Source organism: Carassius gibelio, chromosome A5 (genome assembly GCF_023724105.1).
Source record: "Carassius gibelio isolate Cgi1373 ecotype wild population from Czech Republic chromosome A5, carGib1.2-hapl.c, whole genome shotgun sequence".
NCBI lineage: Eukaryota > Metazoa > Chordata > Actinopteri > Cypriniformes > Cyprinidae > Carassius > Carassius gibelio.
In genome coordinates, this window is record NC_068375.1 from 37147724 (window position 1) to 37163089 (window position 15366).

Here is a 15366-nt window from a genome sequence, read left to right on the forward strand (position 1 = left end):
TCAATACTGCTGCTTCTTAAATTAGTTCGATTATCACGTCGCTCCGTCTCCATCCCAACATGCAACACTAAGAAGAAAAGATACAAATGCACATACAATGAGAAGACAATACTGGTTAGTACAAGAAAATAATCAGTATTAACCATATCTAACCCACCTGGGCTAAATGGAGGCAAAGTTTTATATCAAAGACTAAATGCACTTGGCTGCATCTCAATCCTGATCCTGACTGCACTCAGTTTGAGACGGAGCCCTTCCAGGGAAAGTTTAGTGAAAATCTTTACAGGTGATATAAAGTAACCAAGTGCTTGATATAAACAAGTTATTAAAGTTATAAAAAATACTAAATAAAAATATGAACACACACAAAGGACAATATTCTGGCCACATACTCGCTACAAACATCAGGAAGTGACTGTGAACTCATCATAAAAAGCCATTTCTGAATACGAAATTAAATTAAATATGTAAATAGTTTGTTTCTTATTTCTGTTAATTGTGCGTGTATAAATATGCACACAAAAACACATACACACACACACACACACACACACACACACACACACATAAATAGCAGAAATACAAGAATTATGTGCTACATAAACTACATAAAGAATGGTTTGTGAAACTATTTTTAGTGTAGCCGTCACATTGAATCGAATAGGATTTACTTATACAACTTGTTGAACTTCTTAAATACAACAATTTACATGAACCCAAATTTCTGTATAACTTCTGTAACTATGAGAACGATCTCATTCATGAAACATAAGCAGAATACAATTCAATGCAATGCAATAATTTACAGAAATCTTTTTTTTTACGAATCATCATAAAACAGAAGCTGAACAAATATCTGGGTGAAGTTTTAGTTTGTGAAACCATATTAACAAGAACTGTTGCGTTCAAATCGATACAAATGAAATAAATATTCAATTTTTGTAAATACTTATTCAGCTTGTTTTATAAAATTATGTAAATTATTGCATTCAATTGGAATAAACTTACACTACTGTTCAAAAGTTTTAGATTGTTTTTAGTCTCTTCGCCTTAAGAAGACTATATTGACAGTAATATTGTGAAATATTTTTAGAATTTAAAATACCTGTTTTATTTTTCAATATATTTCAAGTAATTTATTCCTGTGATCAAAGTTCAAATCATCTTTACTCCAGTCTTCAGTCACATGATCCTTCAGAAATCATCATAATATGCTGATTTGCTGCTCAAGAAACTTCTAAAATTTCAAACGATATTCTACGTTCAAATGGATGCAAATGCCACGATCCTTTAGTCATAAAACCATTGTTACATAAATGAACTGCATTTAACGTAATGCAATCATTTACATAATTTCCCCCCTCATAATCGTTAATGAATGCAACAATTCACATAATTTAGAATTTTTGTCTACAGGGTTCATAAAACCTTTCAATTCAATGTCATGATTTACAAGAAAATGGTTTTACAAACTACAATGAGAGATAAATGAGTAATTCTTAGTAAACTAGTCCTAAAACTGATGCATTCAAGTTTTTCTTTGTTGTATGTGGCCACTGTAAACTGGATTAAATGCAATATGAGGTCATTTCCTCTTTGAACATCAAAAGTGAAGGTCTTGTTAAAAAAAAAAAGATGATTTTACGGTGTTTTGACGAACAGTCCTGTTGGATCGATCAAAGTTCATGTTGTTTTATAGTATTGCTGGTTCTCTAACGTGTTGCCAGATGGCGTAAAAAAAAAAAATCATACTCTGCTGAGGTTCATGGCTGAGGTCAGAGGTCAGTCATGTAATAAGGTTGAAGGTTTGATGTTGGAGCATCAGTCCAGAGGTTGCGGGTCGGCTACAGGCATGGTGTGCAGAACCTCGTCCAAGAGCTGCAGAGCGCGGTGCAGATGAATTTCAATCCAGCACGGGGTCTCCTTGATGCTCTGGCGAGGGTAATCGGGACCCCAGCCCTTGACGAAACTCATGCGCAGGATACAGAGACGCCGCAGGTCGTCCACACCGATGCCTGCCGCAGCAGACAGACCTGAGGACAGGCAGACGGATCACTACTAAACCCAGCAAACACTGCTCTACTATTTCAGGACTCGGTTTTGACTGCATCAGCAGGAGTTCAAGAACACTTACCAGAACTGAACATCAATCAATCATTCATACAAGCATAAAAAATAAAAAACGGATACAATAAGGTCTTTAGTTAGCTTTAGTTAAGTACTTTACATAACGTGAACTAAGCATGAACAATACTTCTACAGCAATTATTAATCTTAATGTTAATTTTCAATGCTTTATTGAAATCAAAAGTTGTGCTTGTTAGCATTAGTTAATGCACTGTGAATCAACATGAACAAACAATGAATTACTGTATTTTCATTAACAAGATGAAAAAATACTGTAATAAATGTATTGTTCACATTACTTAATAAATTAACTAATGTAACCTTATTGTAAACTTACCAAAAAAAAAATGAACAAAACCGAATGTCATGAAAATCATTTGGTTACAGTATTTATTATTATTATTATTATTATTATTATTGTTGTTATTTTAAAGAAATCTAAACAGAAATTTATAAAAATGATTTGTATTGAATATTTGAATAAGAATGTCATGAAATCATTTGGTTTGATTATTTATTATTATTATTATTTTTATTTATTTTTTGTAAAGAACTGTTAACAGAAACGAATGTCATGAAAATAATTTGATTATAGTACTATAAAAAAAAAAAAAAAACCTTAACAGAACCAAACATATTTTATTTTTAAATAAAAAATCCTTATAGGATTAAAACATCCTGAAAATCACCTGGATCCAGTATTTTATTATTATAATTATTATTATTATTTATTAATTTATTTTATTTTATTTTTATAAAAAAATCCTTATACGATCAGAACATCCTGAAAATCATTTGGTTCCAGTATTTATTATTTTATTTTTTATAAAAAAAAATCCATATAGAATTTGAACATCCTGAAAATCATTTGGTTTTTATTTTATCTTTTATTATTATTATTATTATTATTATTATTATTATTTATATTACACTAACAGAACTGAACGTCATGAAAATCATTACACATAGTTCCAGTATAAAAATAAAAAAAAGTGATTATAATAAAAAAAATTAAAAAAAAAACATTAACGGAACAGAACAGCACAAATATCATTTGGTTCCACCACTTAAAAACAACAACAACAAAAAACATGGTTCATGGATTATTCCACTATTTCAATGACCAGCCGTGATCGCCACACGAACCGCTGCTCTGTGACTGGGCTTCATTAATCATGACAGAAAACGGATCTACACTTGTATAGCTGAAAGTGACTAAGACTCACTGATAGCAGGGGCGATGCCTCCCACCGAACCCGGGCCCGGGATGTTTCCCGCCACCGCAGCCGCCTGCGCAGCTGCTGCAGCCTGAGCCGTGGCCGCCTGCTGCTGCATCTGCCGATGACACTGCCGCAGATCAAACACCTGCACACACACACACACACACACACACAGACGTCACACACGCAGAGCAGAGAGGACCTGCTCCTGCTGCCACTCTCTACTTTTAATGATGGTCCAAGCCTCGTAAAGACACTGTTAGGATGCACACTTGTTACACCACACTGATGCAGCACAAACACCACAAAACTGCGGTACATCACCAGTATAAACTAATTCTGATGCCCATACACACAGAATCAAAGCAAAATCATTTGATAAATGCTGCAGTTGACTAGGTTTTGAATTTTATTCATTTTATTGGTTGCATTTAGTGTAAATGTTTCAGCAAGTTTACTGCGGTCACATTAAATAAGATCCTTATTGTTCTTAGGCGAGATAAACACTGAAGTCCGGAAACAGAAAAAAAACTAGGTACGATTAAATATTTCAAATATTCTGATTGTAAATACAGATCATGATCTAGTAATATTTTATTAATATTATTAATAGTTTCCTGGTGCACATACATACAATTTAATATGACTGATTATTACATCATAATAAATCGTTTTTGTTTTCAACCAAAATAGTATTAATATTTAATTAATAATATTTTGGCTGAAAACAAATATGATTTAATATTACTATTATTCAGATTGTAAACACAAATAGGATTTCTTCTACTTATTATTTAATGTTATTGATATTTTCAGATTATAAACAAACAATATGATTTAATATTTATTATGGAACATTACTAACATTTTTATTCTAAACGTAAATAATATGACTGAATCGTACTATTTTTGCTGTTAAAAAGACACTGCCGCCTTAAATATCTTAAATGATTTTGTTAGTAGACTACTAGTAGTGTGAGATAATAATAGTTTAACGACTTCCTCACACTGTATACACATATACCATAGTATTTCCATTGTACTTCGAAAGAATATCACTCATTTGTCCAAGAAGGTCCTACTAATCCTACCGGGTGGAGCGGACGCTTGTGTTACCTTGATGTAGGCGCTGGGGTAAATCTTGTGGACGGCGTCACCCGGAGCTCGTCCAGCCTCGCGGTCCAGATAATAGCTCTGGACAAACACAGCGTGGTCACTGAGACAGTGCACCCACACGTCACCCTCGCCTTTACACTCCAGCTGAACACCTTTACCGATGTGAAGTCTGCAGGACAGAGAACAGAGAGAGCTGCACTCACTGGAGAGAAGAGACATGAGGCACAGAGTCTTGTCATGCAGTGCTGTCGTTATTACACAAACTACAACCACACAACAAACAAACAAACAAGCCTTATTATTACTTATTAATATTCTGATTGTTAACTAGTCAGATTTCACATTATTAATGATTTAGTATTACTACTATTCTGATAATAAACAAACAATACAATTTAAAATGTATTATTTATTGTTAATAACATTAAATTATAAACTTAATTATTTTTTATAATAACACCAGTGTTGTTAGTCTTCTTAAACTAAGACCATAAATTGTTTTAATAATAATTAAATATTTTTATTTTGAAACAAATATGACTTATTATTTATTATTAATAGTAAAAAAATTTTAAAAAATTAAATACAACTTTTTTTTTTACTTGAAATAAAATAATATTTAACTGAAATGTAATAAAACATAAAAAAAAGACATTGGAAAATAGTAAAAAGGAAAAAATAAATAAAACTTGAAAACAGAAAATACAAAATTCAAAATATTAATAAAAACTTTAATATCAAAGTGATATTAAAATAGCACTGATAATACAGTGTTAAAGTTATATTTTATTTTTATTTCATCTATTCACTGTTTATTTTGCAGTAAAATTTGGGACAGACTAATAAACTCGCATTTCATCTAGTCTAACTTGATGCCCTAAAATAACTGAAATAAAATTAATAAAAATTATATAACATATTAATGATATTAATAAAAATGACAAAATTACTAAAATCTTTTACTAAAATTGTAAACAGAAGAAGAAAAAAAATACATTTAATTCACAATATAAGTGACGAAGTGAAGTGACGTGTGGGCAAGTATTATATTTATTATTTCATAACTAAATAATATAATACTAAATAATACTCATTTAAATTAAACACTAATTTAATACTTTGTAAACAAATATGGCTTAATATTCATTATTAATATTCTAAATAAAAAAAAAAAATAAAAAAAAGAAACATCTTTGTTACTTGAAATAAAATAATATTTAACTGAAATTTAACAAACCCTCAGAAATTCTAAAACTAATACAAATGACAAAAATACATATCAAAATTACTGCAACTTTAAAATGATAACAAAATATAAAAATAAAATCTCAACCAAAATATGAAAAAAAATTGGTAATCCTAATACTAGCAGTGTTAGGTTTGCAGTGATGATTCGGTCACCATACCTGGCTCTCTCGATGGCCTCTGTGCGATGTACGTTACTCAGCTGACCGAGACAGAAGCGATCTCCACCTGACGGGTCAACATAACCATCCACCGTCACCACGGGACAGTTAGACAGCACCTTAAACGTCTCGCCCACCTGGATGTCCATCTCAAAGTACGCAATCGAGCACCAGTAATCTGGAGCTGAGCAGAAACCAGAGAGAAACCGTGCAGTTACAAATCAATAAGCATTTTTAACCCTTACATCACAGGATTTTAATATGGATTCTGAAATACGCATATTTAAAATATTTTGATTCCTTCTCTGATGCACTAAAAAAATGTGCTTCACTGATGATGGGTAAGAACATAGATTGCTGTATGTAAAAACACAATAAGATATTGATACTGCAGTACATGTTAAGGTGATCATGTACTGGTTAAATGAACTCAACCTCTTCTGTACTGCAAGGGGTTGTGGGTAATAATAGCTAAAAGCCTCTGCGGATACATACTTTTTATTCATGCATACTGCATACTACAAATACTAAATTTACCAGAAATAATGTATGATCCACACATCTTTGGCATTTTTATGATAAGGCACCAGTGTCATTTTAGTATTCTATTTTGAATTAACTTATAGATTTTCAGTTTTAATTATCTTTTGTCTTTTTTTTCATATATATATATATATATATATATATATATATATATATATATATATATATATATATATATATATACATAATTTTTTTTTTTTTTTTTTTTTTTTAAGGTTGCGTGACAGCTTAAAATTGTTTTATTATATATATATATATATATATATATATATATATATATATATATATATATATATATATATATATATATATATATATATATATATAATTATTACAGTTAAAACTAAATTTTATTTTAAGTGCTTCAACTTAGACTAAACAAAAGCATTTATTAATCTGTTATGTGAACAAATGAAACATTGTTAAAAGTGGTAGCAAAAGTGTTTTGAATATGTTTTGTTTTAGTTAACAATAAAAACCATGACAGACTAAAGGCCTGTTCACTCTCAGGATGATAATGATAAGTTTTAATAATGAGAAGAATAGGGACGTTCACAGAGGAATGATATCACTGGAATCACTCTCAGGAAGATTATTCTACTGACAGCCAATCAGAATCCACCTGACTTTGAAGAGCTTCAGCATTTGAAGGCAGCTGATGACAAAACTGCAGCATGAGCTTACAATAAACAGAATGCTCTCATGCATCAGAGTTAGTTATTCTCACGTACTATAGTTTCTCTAGTTAGTGAACCGGGGCGCAGTGTGTGTGTTATTCCTCACCTGGATGAGTGGATATGGGCGGCTGCAACGCCAGCTCATTATGCACGGACCCTGACCCAGACAGACAAAGAGAAACATTTAATGATGAAACTAAAACATGGTAGTTAGGGGGTAGATCTAGTGACTCACAGTACTGGCCCGTATGAGGAAGAGGAGGATGGTGCTGCAGGTGGCCGTTCTGCTGAGGGATGCTGGGAGGAAAACTGCTTCCTCTGGGCCATGAGCTGGGGGCATCTGAAGGAGGAAAACATGCAGATTTCATACACTCTCAGATCTACATAAGATCATCAGGTATCAGGAAAATGTTCATTTGACTGATGGGTTACAGCTAGAAGATGCATGAAGTAAAAAGGCGATGCATTCTGTCCTGCTGGTTGAACAAACAGAAGAAATACTGACTTACTGGCTGGACCTGCAGCCATACTGGTGAACGCTGAAGTGGAGGCGGAGCTTGTGGAGTCGACTGGCGGCAGGAGGGCGGGGCTGTTGAAAGCGTCGGGCGGGGCAGAGGAAGAGGCTGTGTGCTGGATGGTTTGAATACTGTGACCTCCATCAGCAGCAGAATGAGACGGCTGAGCATCGAACTCATCCTTCACCAGCGGATCTACACTCGGACCTACACTTACACACGCTAAATGACTTACTCACCAATCTGCAGTGGATCACATAGTTATTCCATCATTATCCCACGATAAATTCCGCTAGGAAATCCTGCTTATTTTATGCCTAATTAGCAAATAAATTAAATTAAAGGACATGAAATGTTGATTTGAGTTTAAAGAGTGATATTTTTATGTTAGGTTAAAAATGTTAGTCTGAATGCACTGTAAGTCGCTTTGGATAAAAGCGTCTGCTAAATGCTTAAATAAATAATATCAGAGAGTGATATGGGAGAGATTGGGGTCTGTAAGATTTTATTAATATTTTTAAAAGTCACCAATCCTCACCAAAGCTGTATTTATTTGATCAAAAACACAGAAAAAAAGTAATACCGTGCAATCCAATTTTTCATTTAAAACTAATTTTTTACATTTGAATATGTTTTAAAATGCTATTTCTGTGATGCAAAGTCTTCAGTGTCACATGATCCTTCAGAAATCATTTTAATATGCTGATTTGCTGCTCAAGAAACATGCTTTTTATATTATAATATAATTTTATAATTTTAAAATAAACCATAATCATTTTTTCAGGATTTTTTGATGACTAGAAAGTATAAAAAAAAAAAAAAAAGTTCAAAATCTTTGGAAATATCACTTTTTGTAAACATTATAAATGTAGTTAATGCCATCAGATCAGTTTAATGCAAAGTCTGTCCCCAAACTTTTGAAAGGTAGCATGTGTCTTGAGTCAATAACGCAGTTTAATATAATTGTATGGTCCATACAAATTAATTTTTTATTAAATATAACTAATTTAAATATAAGTACTGATCATTAAAAATGAAATGAAGTGAGAGCACCCTCACCTGGGCCGCCCAGAGTCAGAACCGACAGATCTGAAAATGGAAAGACGGAGAGAGATCACGTGAATAAGCATTATTCTACATAGTAAGAGAGCTTTGACAGGAATGTTCAACAGAAGACAATCCACCGATGCTTGGAGACACGACCCTCTCGTAGTGGTACGGGTTCACACACACGCTGTCGCATTTCAGGTCGAAGGCAAACTGGCAGTACTTCACATGTTTCAGCTCGTTCTTGTGCAGGTCCGGCCATCGCCACAGCCGTGTGTATATAACATGAGGAAATCCTTTACGACCGGCCACCTGAGAAACAAATGAGATGCATCGATCTACACATCATCACAGCAGAACTGTGCACACGGAACATAAAACACAGAACAGAATTTCATTCCAGAGTAACTTCCACTTATAGATAAAGGGATAATTCACCCCAAAATTTACATTTGCTGAAACTTTACTCACCCTCAGATCATCTTAGATATAGATGAGTTTGTTTCTTCATCAGAACAGATTTGGAAAAATGTAGCATTGCATCACTTGCTCACCAATGGATCCTCTTCAGTGAATGGGTGCCGTCAGAATCAGAGTCCAAATAGCTGATATAAACATCATGATAATCCACACCACTCCAGTCCATCAGTTAACGTCTTGTGAATCCAAAAGCTGGGCGTTTGTAAGAAAGAGGAGGAAGAGGAATACGCACCAATCAAGTGTGTTTACAAGTGAATACAGTCCAAAGCAGTTTTAAACAAATATGTTTGTGGATTTTATTGTGAAAGGACAACAGGGGATTGACTTTTTAACTGAGATAAATGTTATTATGGACTATTTTAGTCAAAAGTGACTAAAAGATGGATTTGTTTCTTACAAACATGCAGCTTTTGGCATTACTAGTCATTAACCGATGGACTGGAGTGGTTTGGATTACATGTTGATGTTTTTATCAGCTGTTTGGACTCTTATTCTGACGGCACCCATTCACTGCAGTGCATCCATTGGCGAGACAGTGATGTAGAGTAATGCTAAATTTCTCCAAATATGTGATGAGAAAACATCTTGGATGGCCTGAGGGTGAGTATCTACTATAACTACTATTCCTTGTCCATTTTAATAATCAACCAGACCTGCAGTCTGCCGTCTAGCGTGCGTTGTATAGTCACACATTTACTGGGATGAGCCCCGTTCGTAGTGATGGCAGTGATCAGAGAGTCTAACTCATCCTTCTTCTCCTTCAGCTTCTTCACCAAGCTCTCTATGGCTCGTTTGGAGAAGGACTCGCTCTCTCCTCCCTGTCGATGGCACATGAGACTGTGGACGATGCTCAGACAGGCATCATTACTGGTGGGTGTGCTGGAGACAGACATACTGCTGGAATAACACAACCAGAGGTGAGAATAAACAAACCCACGTCCTTCAACACGTCTGTCTTCACTCCTTGATGTCGAGATGTGCTCCACACCAGCCTAAGAACACAGAGCATGACTTAATATACAATATTTTGCATTTAGAAAACAAACATACAATTATTTGACATGCCTATAAAGCATGTTGCATTGAATTCAATCAGACAAAAATATATATATATATATATATATATATATATATATATATATATATATATATATATATATATATATACATATATATAAGATATATATATACAGATTTTTTTTCATGTTTTAAAGGAGTCTCTTCTTTCATCATGGCTGTATTTATTTAACCAAAAATACAGAAATAAAACAGCAATATTATAAAATATTATTACCATTTAAAATACTGGTTTTGTATTTTAATATATTTTAAAAAGTAATTTATTCCTGTGATCAAAGCTGTATTTTCAGCATCATTACTCCAGTCTTCAGAGTCACGTGATCTTAGATAGATAGATAGATAGATAGATAGATAGATAGATAGATAGATAGATAAGATAGATAGATAGATAGATAGATAGATAGATAGATAGAAAGCATCAATCTAAAACAAAGACAATCAAGTAGATTATGTTCAATAATAGTGAAACATTTACTAATTGAGTATTTACATCCCACATATTATTACTTCTGATTAAACACAGCAGTGCTCATATTTATGCAGAATTATTGGTTTATCAGATTAATTAACATCTAAAACCGCTATGATGGAAACATATATGATTCCAATGGAGTCTATTAAACTACAAATTCATCAAAAGCACATAATTACAGTTAATTATTATAGCAATTAAATCTGTGAACGAGATGATAATAAATCACAGTCCAGTCTGTGACAATGCGACTGATCTCACTAGGACCTAACGAGCTGACCGGCTAACAGATACTCCTTATATATATGTGTGGAACGGGCAGATCAAATGCCTACTCTAGTGCTAGAGCTAAGTATTAAGTCGAAATTAAAAATAAAATGAGAAAATACCAACAGAAACACTTACGATTCATGGCGACAATACACGGAGACCGTCTCTACGTAAGCGCGGTGACGTCACCGCAGTGGCGTAGCCAGGGGAGGGGCCATGGGGGCACTGGCCCCTCCTGAAAACTGATTGGCCCCCCAGTGTGCCCCCACATTTCTACTTGTCTGTCACTCACAAATTCAAATTATAATCTTTCAGTTTAGTAAATAACTCATCTGTACTTTTACTTCGTTACTGTGAGCGACGCCCCTCTCGTTACTTTATCTTAATGCAATAAATGTTATAAATGCTTCAGTTTATTCCAAACACGCCGTCTACTTTTCTCTGGGCAATGAGCGATGCCCATTCGCCAATGATTCATTCTTTTGAGTCAATTCTGTTCAAAGGCTTGATCAAACCAATTGGCAAACGAGTGAATTGGTTCATGAATCAGTTTGATTGAGTCGTTCAGTTCCATGCTGCACGCGCTGAGCTCTGAAGCGGTTCACTCAGAGTTGTAACGTTTAAGAATATTAGCAGCGTTGAAAACGGGGCTATGGAACTGCACTGAATTGAAAGCAAATCTGCAAAGGCTATTATTTGCTTGCGGTGGAGATCCTTATTAGATGAACACCGCGTGTGCTGTCTACTGTTTAACAGGTAATAACTTGGGCTACATTCGATTACAGTACACGATACCACTATGACAGTAGTTTGTTGTACGTGTGTGGCTTATAACAGAGGGGAGTCAAGTTGAATGCAGCTTCCAAAAGACAAAAAATAGCCGATTAAGATTGTATTAATTTTAATTCAATCACACCGGTGCGAGTACGTTCAGCAAGTCATATCATCAGCTGTTAAATTCAGATCTGTGATCGCTTGCTGGCGCTGAGCCAGAGATAGATGCGTTTTACAGCGTTGCGCATTATAACCAATCACACACGGTTCGTTTGAATGCAATGGCCAATCAGAGGTGTTCCGATGAGTCATCGCTGAAATGCCGGTGCTTCCTTCACTCGCTCGCTGACTGAATACCTCTTTCTGGCGAATTCTCTCGTCAGAAACAACAAAGTGCAGATGTGTGTACGAATCTATAATTAAGATATTGATTTCACAGTGTTAACAGTTTCAGTGATTTTAATGGGAGTTTCTGAGAGTGATTGAAATCTAGACTGTCAGTGAAAATGATCTTTAATAATGTTAATGTTATTTGCTCTCTTTCTGAACAATGAAAGATTAGTAGCAATATTTATATCACATTAACTTTCAATGTTAAATTCACATTTAATATAAAGTCAGTCGTATTAAAAATATGTTATGGCATGAAACCTATATCTGTTACTTAAGTAAACAGACAGGGTTTTATAATAAATTGCAGTAAAGGCTGATGAAATATATACATTTACACACGCACACACACATTACATACATTTATCTATATATCTAAATAAAAATAGGCTCCGTATATATGACCCAAAGTAACTAACTACTTGAGTAGATTTTTTATCCGATACTCTTTTACTCTTACTCAAGTAACTATTCAAGACTAGTACTTTTACTTTTACTTGAGTAAATATTTCTAGAATTACTTTTACTTTTACTTGAGTAAAGTTTTTGGGTACTCTACCCACCTCTGGACACATGCAAAAACATCGTTTTTTTTACTGGTCAATTTTGAGATTTGGGCCTGTTTGTCTTCAGTAACATATCTTCTTTCAGACTTGTGGTGAAAAAAAAGTCCAAAATACACATATAGGTCTTTATTTTTCTACACCTTTAGTCTATTTGCGTCTGTAGATTCCTAATAAATTCAGTTGGCGTTCTAAATCACCATGGTGCTCCGCGATTGCTGTTTTATAGGATCCACATATTTTACATGTTAAACTAAAGCTACCTTTTTGAACAAGTAGCTTTCTAACAAAGTATGGATATATGATATTTTTAAATCAATATGCTCAAGATTAATTAGCCTTGACATAAGTAGATTTTGTTTATTCGTCAATGCAAATTTACTGCAACTGCTGCTATGCAAATTGAATGGGACGTGGATAATAAACAAAAACATATTATGAAATTATATTAAATTTATAGTAGTTATATTAATTAATTAATTGTGTATTTATTTCTATGAATTATTAATGTTATTCTGATTATTATTATTTGTGAGTTGTACACTATTCATACATTGGATTCTTTTATTTATTACAGTTTTTCTTTCACTTTTGTAAAGTGAAAAGTTAATACAATTTGTATTTGATTTTTTTTTTTTAAGAGCAGTGAATAACTGCTATTAAAATATAATAGGGTATCACTGTTTATTACTGATTTTAAAGGTTACTGAACTCTTGAAATGATTTGGATATACAGTTCAAACAACACAAGATTGGCCCCTCTGTATTAATCGTGGCCCCTCTTGTGCCCCCCAGTTGAAAAAATCCTAGAATCGCCCCTGCGTCACCGGGAGCGTAAATACGCCCCGCCCACATAGATGCTGTTCTAGGTTCATGACTGAAAACTGCAACAGAGTAAAACAGCAGGTGAAAATCACAGGCTAAATATGTTATACACTAGAACGAGAATACCAACAGCGCTGTGCTCACAATAGTGGACTGTACTACATCTAATTGTATGCACAGAATTTCTGGAAGACTTGATATTTCACTGCAGTAACCCACAGTGCAAGGTGTTTAAATTTATTTTTCATGTGGATGAATAGATTTGATGAAATAATCTTAACTCGGTTTTTGATCAGGCTAAGTTATGCAACAAGTGGCACAGAATTGTTTGAAGTTTTGTTATACACTGCATACTGTATTACTGTTTCACATCATTTTAAACTAAATAGTAGTTATGACAACAAACTGTTAGAAGAAAGGGATCAATGGGGTTCTATATAGAACCATAGGGTTCTTTACTCAACTCCAAAGAACCTTTTATGCTAAAAAGGTTCTATAATGACAAGAAAGAACCCTTTTGGCACAAAGTTCATATCTTGAATTTTGTGATCATTCACATGCATTCATAAATGCATTCGAATACACCGAATAATGCAGTGAAAGAATGCACTCAAAATGCACATGCGCACTAGTATGACTTCATCATGTAACTTTACATTAGCCTAGATGCATGCACGTTTTAGGCATGATTTGTTTAGTTTTTGAATATACTTGATACTGTTAAAAGGCACATCATTAAAACAAAAAATATGAGTTCACATTTCACACCTAAACAAGCGTGGAAAACGTAATTATAACTAGCTACTAAATTAGTTAAAAATGCCTATCCATATACAGCTATGATTTGCGAACCCGCTTTGAACTCCCGAACTGACTCTAATGGTTCACGAACCCGCTAGGAAATCCCTAGCTGATTCAAATGATTTGCGATCCCGCTCCAACTCCGAAACTGCAGTCAGATGACTCAAATGATTCGCGATCCCGCTACGAACTCCCGAACTGCTTCAAATGATTTGCGATCCCCAAACTGACTCAAGTGATTCGCGATCCCGCTACGAACTCCCGAACTTATTAAAATGATTCGCGATCCCCAAATTGACTCAAATGATTCGCGATCCCGCTCCGAACTCCCGAACTGACTCAAATGATTCACTATCCCGCTCCAACTCCAAACTGGAGTCAGATGACTCAAGTGATTCGCCATCCCGCTACGAACTCACGAACTGACTAAAATGATTCGCGATCCCGCTACGAACTCCCGAACTGATTCAAATGATTCGCGATCCCCAAATTGACTCAAATGATTCGCGATCCCGCTCCAAACTCACGAACTGACTAAAATGATTCGCGATCCCGCTACGAACTCCCGAACTGACTCAAATGATTTGCGATCCCCAAACTGACTCAAGTGATTCGCGATCCCGCTACGAACTCCCGAACTTATTAAAATGATTCGCGATCCCCAAATTGACTCAAATGATTCGCGATCCCGCTCCGAACTCCCGAACTGACTCAAATGATTCACTATCCCGCTCCAACTCCAAACTGGAGTCAGATGACTCAAGTGATTCGCCATCCCGCTACGAACTCACGAACTGACTAAAATGATTCGCGATCCCGCTACGAACTCCCGAACTGACTCAAATGATTCGCGTACCCGCTACGAACTCCCGAACTGAGTCAAATGATTCGCGAACCCGCTACGAACTCCCGAACTGACTCAAATGATTTGCGATCCCAATACACATAATGCTATAAAAGTGTGCACATCCAGAGAAATAAACAGCAGATGTTCATGTGAACAACTTCTTTAACTTGAGCAAACGCTGCTAATAAAACATTTGTTAATAAAGTAAATAAA

General features: G+C 34.5%; 1 protein-coding gene across 3 annotated transcripts; it reads right to left on the reverse strand.

The window, feature by feature from the left end:
- Positions 1 to 616: 616 nt before the first annotated feature.
- Positions 617 to 11138, reverse strand: smad4b (SMAD family member 4b). Of its 3 annotated transcripts, none has more exons than XM_052598517.1 (11): positions 11089 to 11138; positions 9785 to 10123; positions 8789 to 8963; positions 8664 to 8693; positions 7599 to 7811; positions 7325 to 7429; positions 7196 to 7246; positions 5870 to 6053; positions 4464 to 4632; positions 3354 to 3492; positions 617 to 2033 (listed from the first exon to the last, which is right to left on the reverse strand). In XM_052598517.1, exons 2-11 carry the CDS (start codon positions 10022 to 10024, stop codon positions 1822 to 1824), a joined length of 1518 nt encoding a protein of 505 aa, XP_052454477.1. In that variant the 5' UTR covers positions 10025 to 10123; positions 11089 to 11138; the 3' UTR covers positions 617 to 1821. The 3 variants fall into 3 exon arrangements, with proteins under 3 accessions (XP_052454477.1, XP_052454475.1, XP_052454474.1); XM_052598515.1 differs by having other exon boundaries at positions 7608 to 7826; XM_052598514.1 differs by having other exon boundaries at positions 7599 to 7826.
- Between the last annotated feature and the right edge of the window lie 4228 nt (positions 11139 to 15366).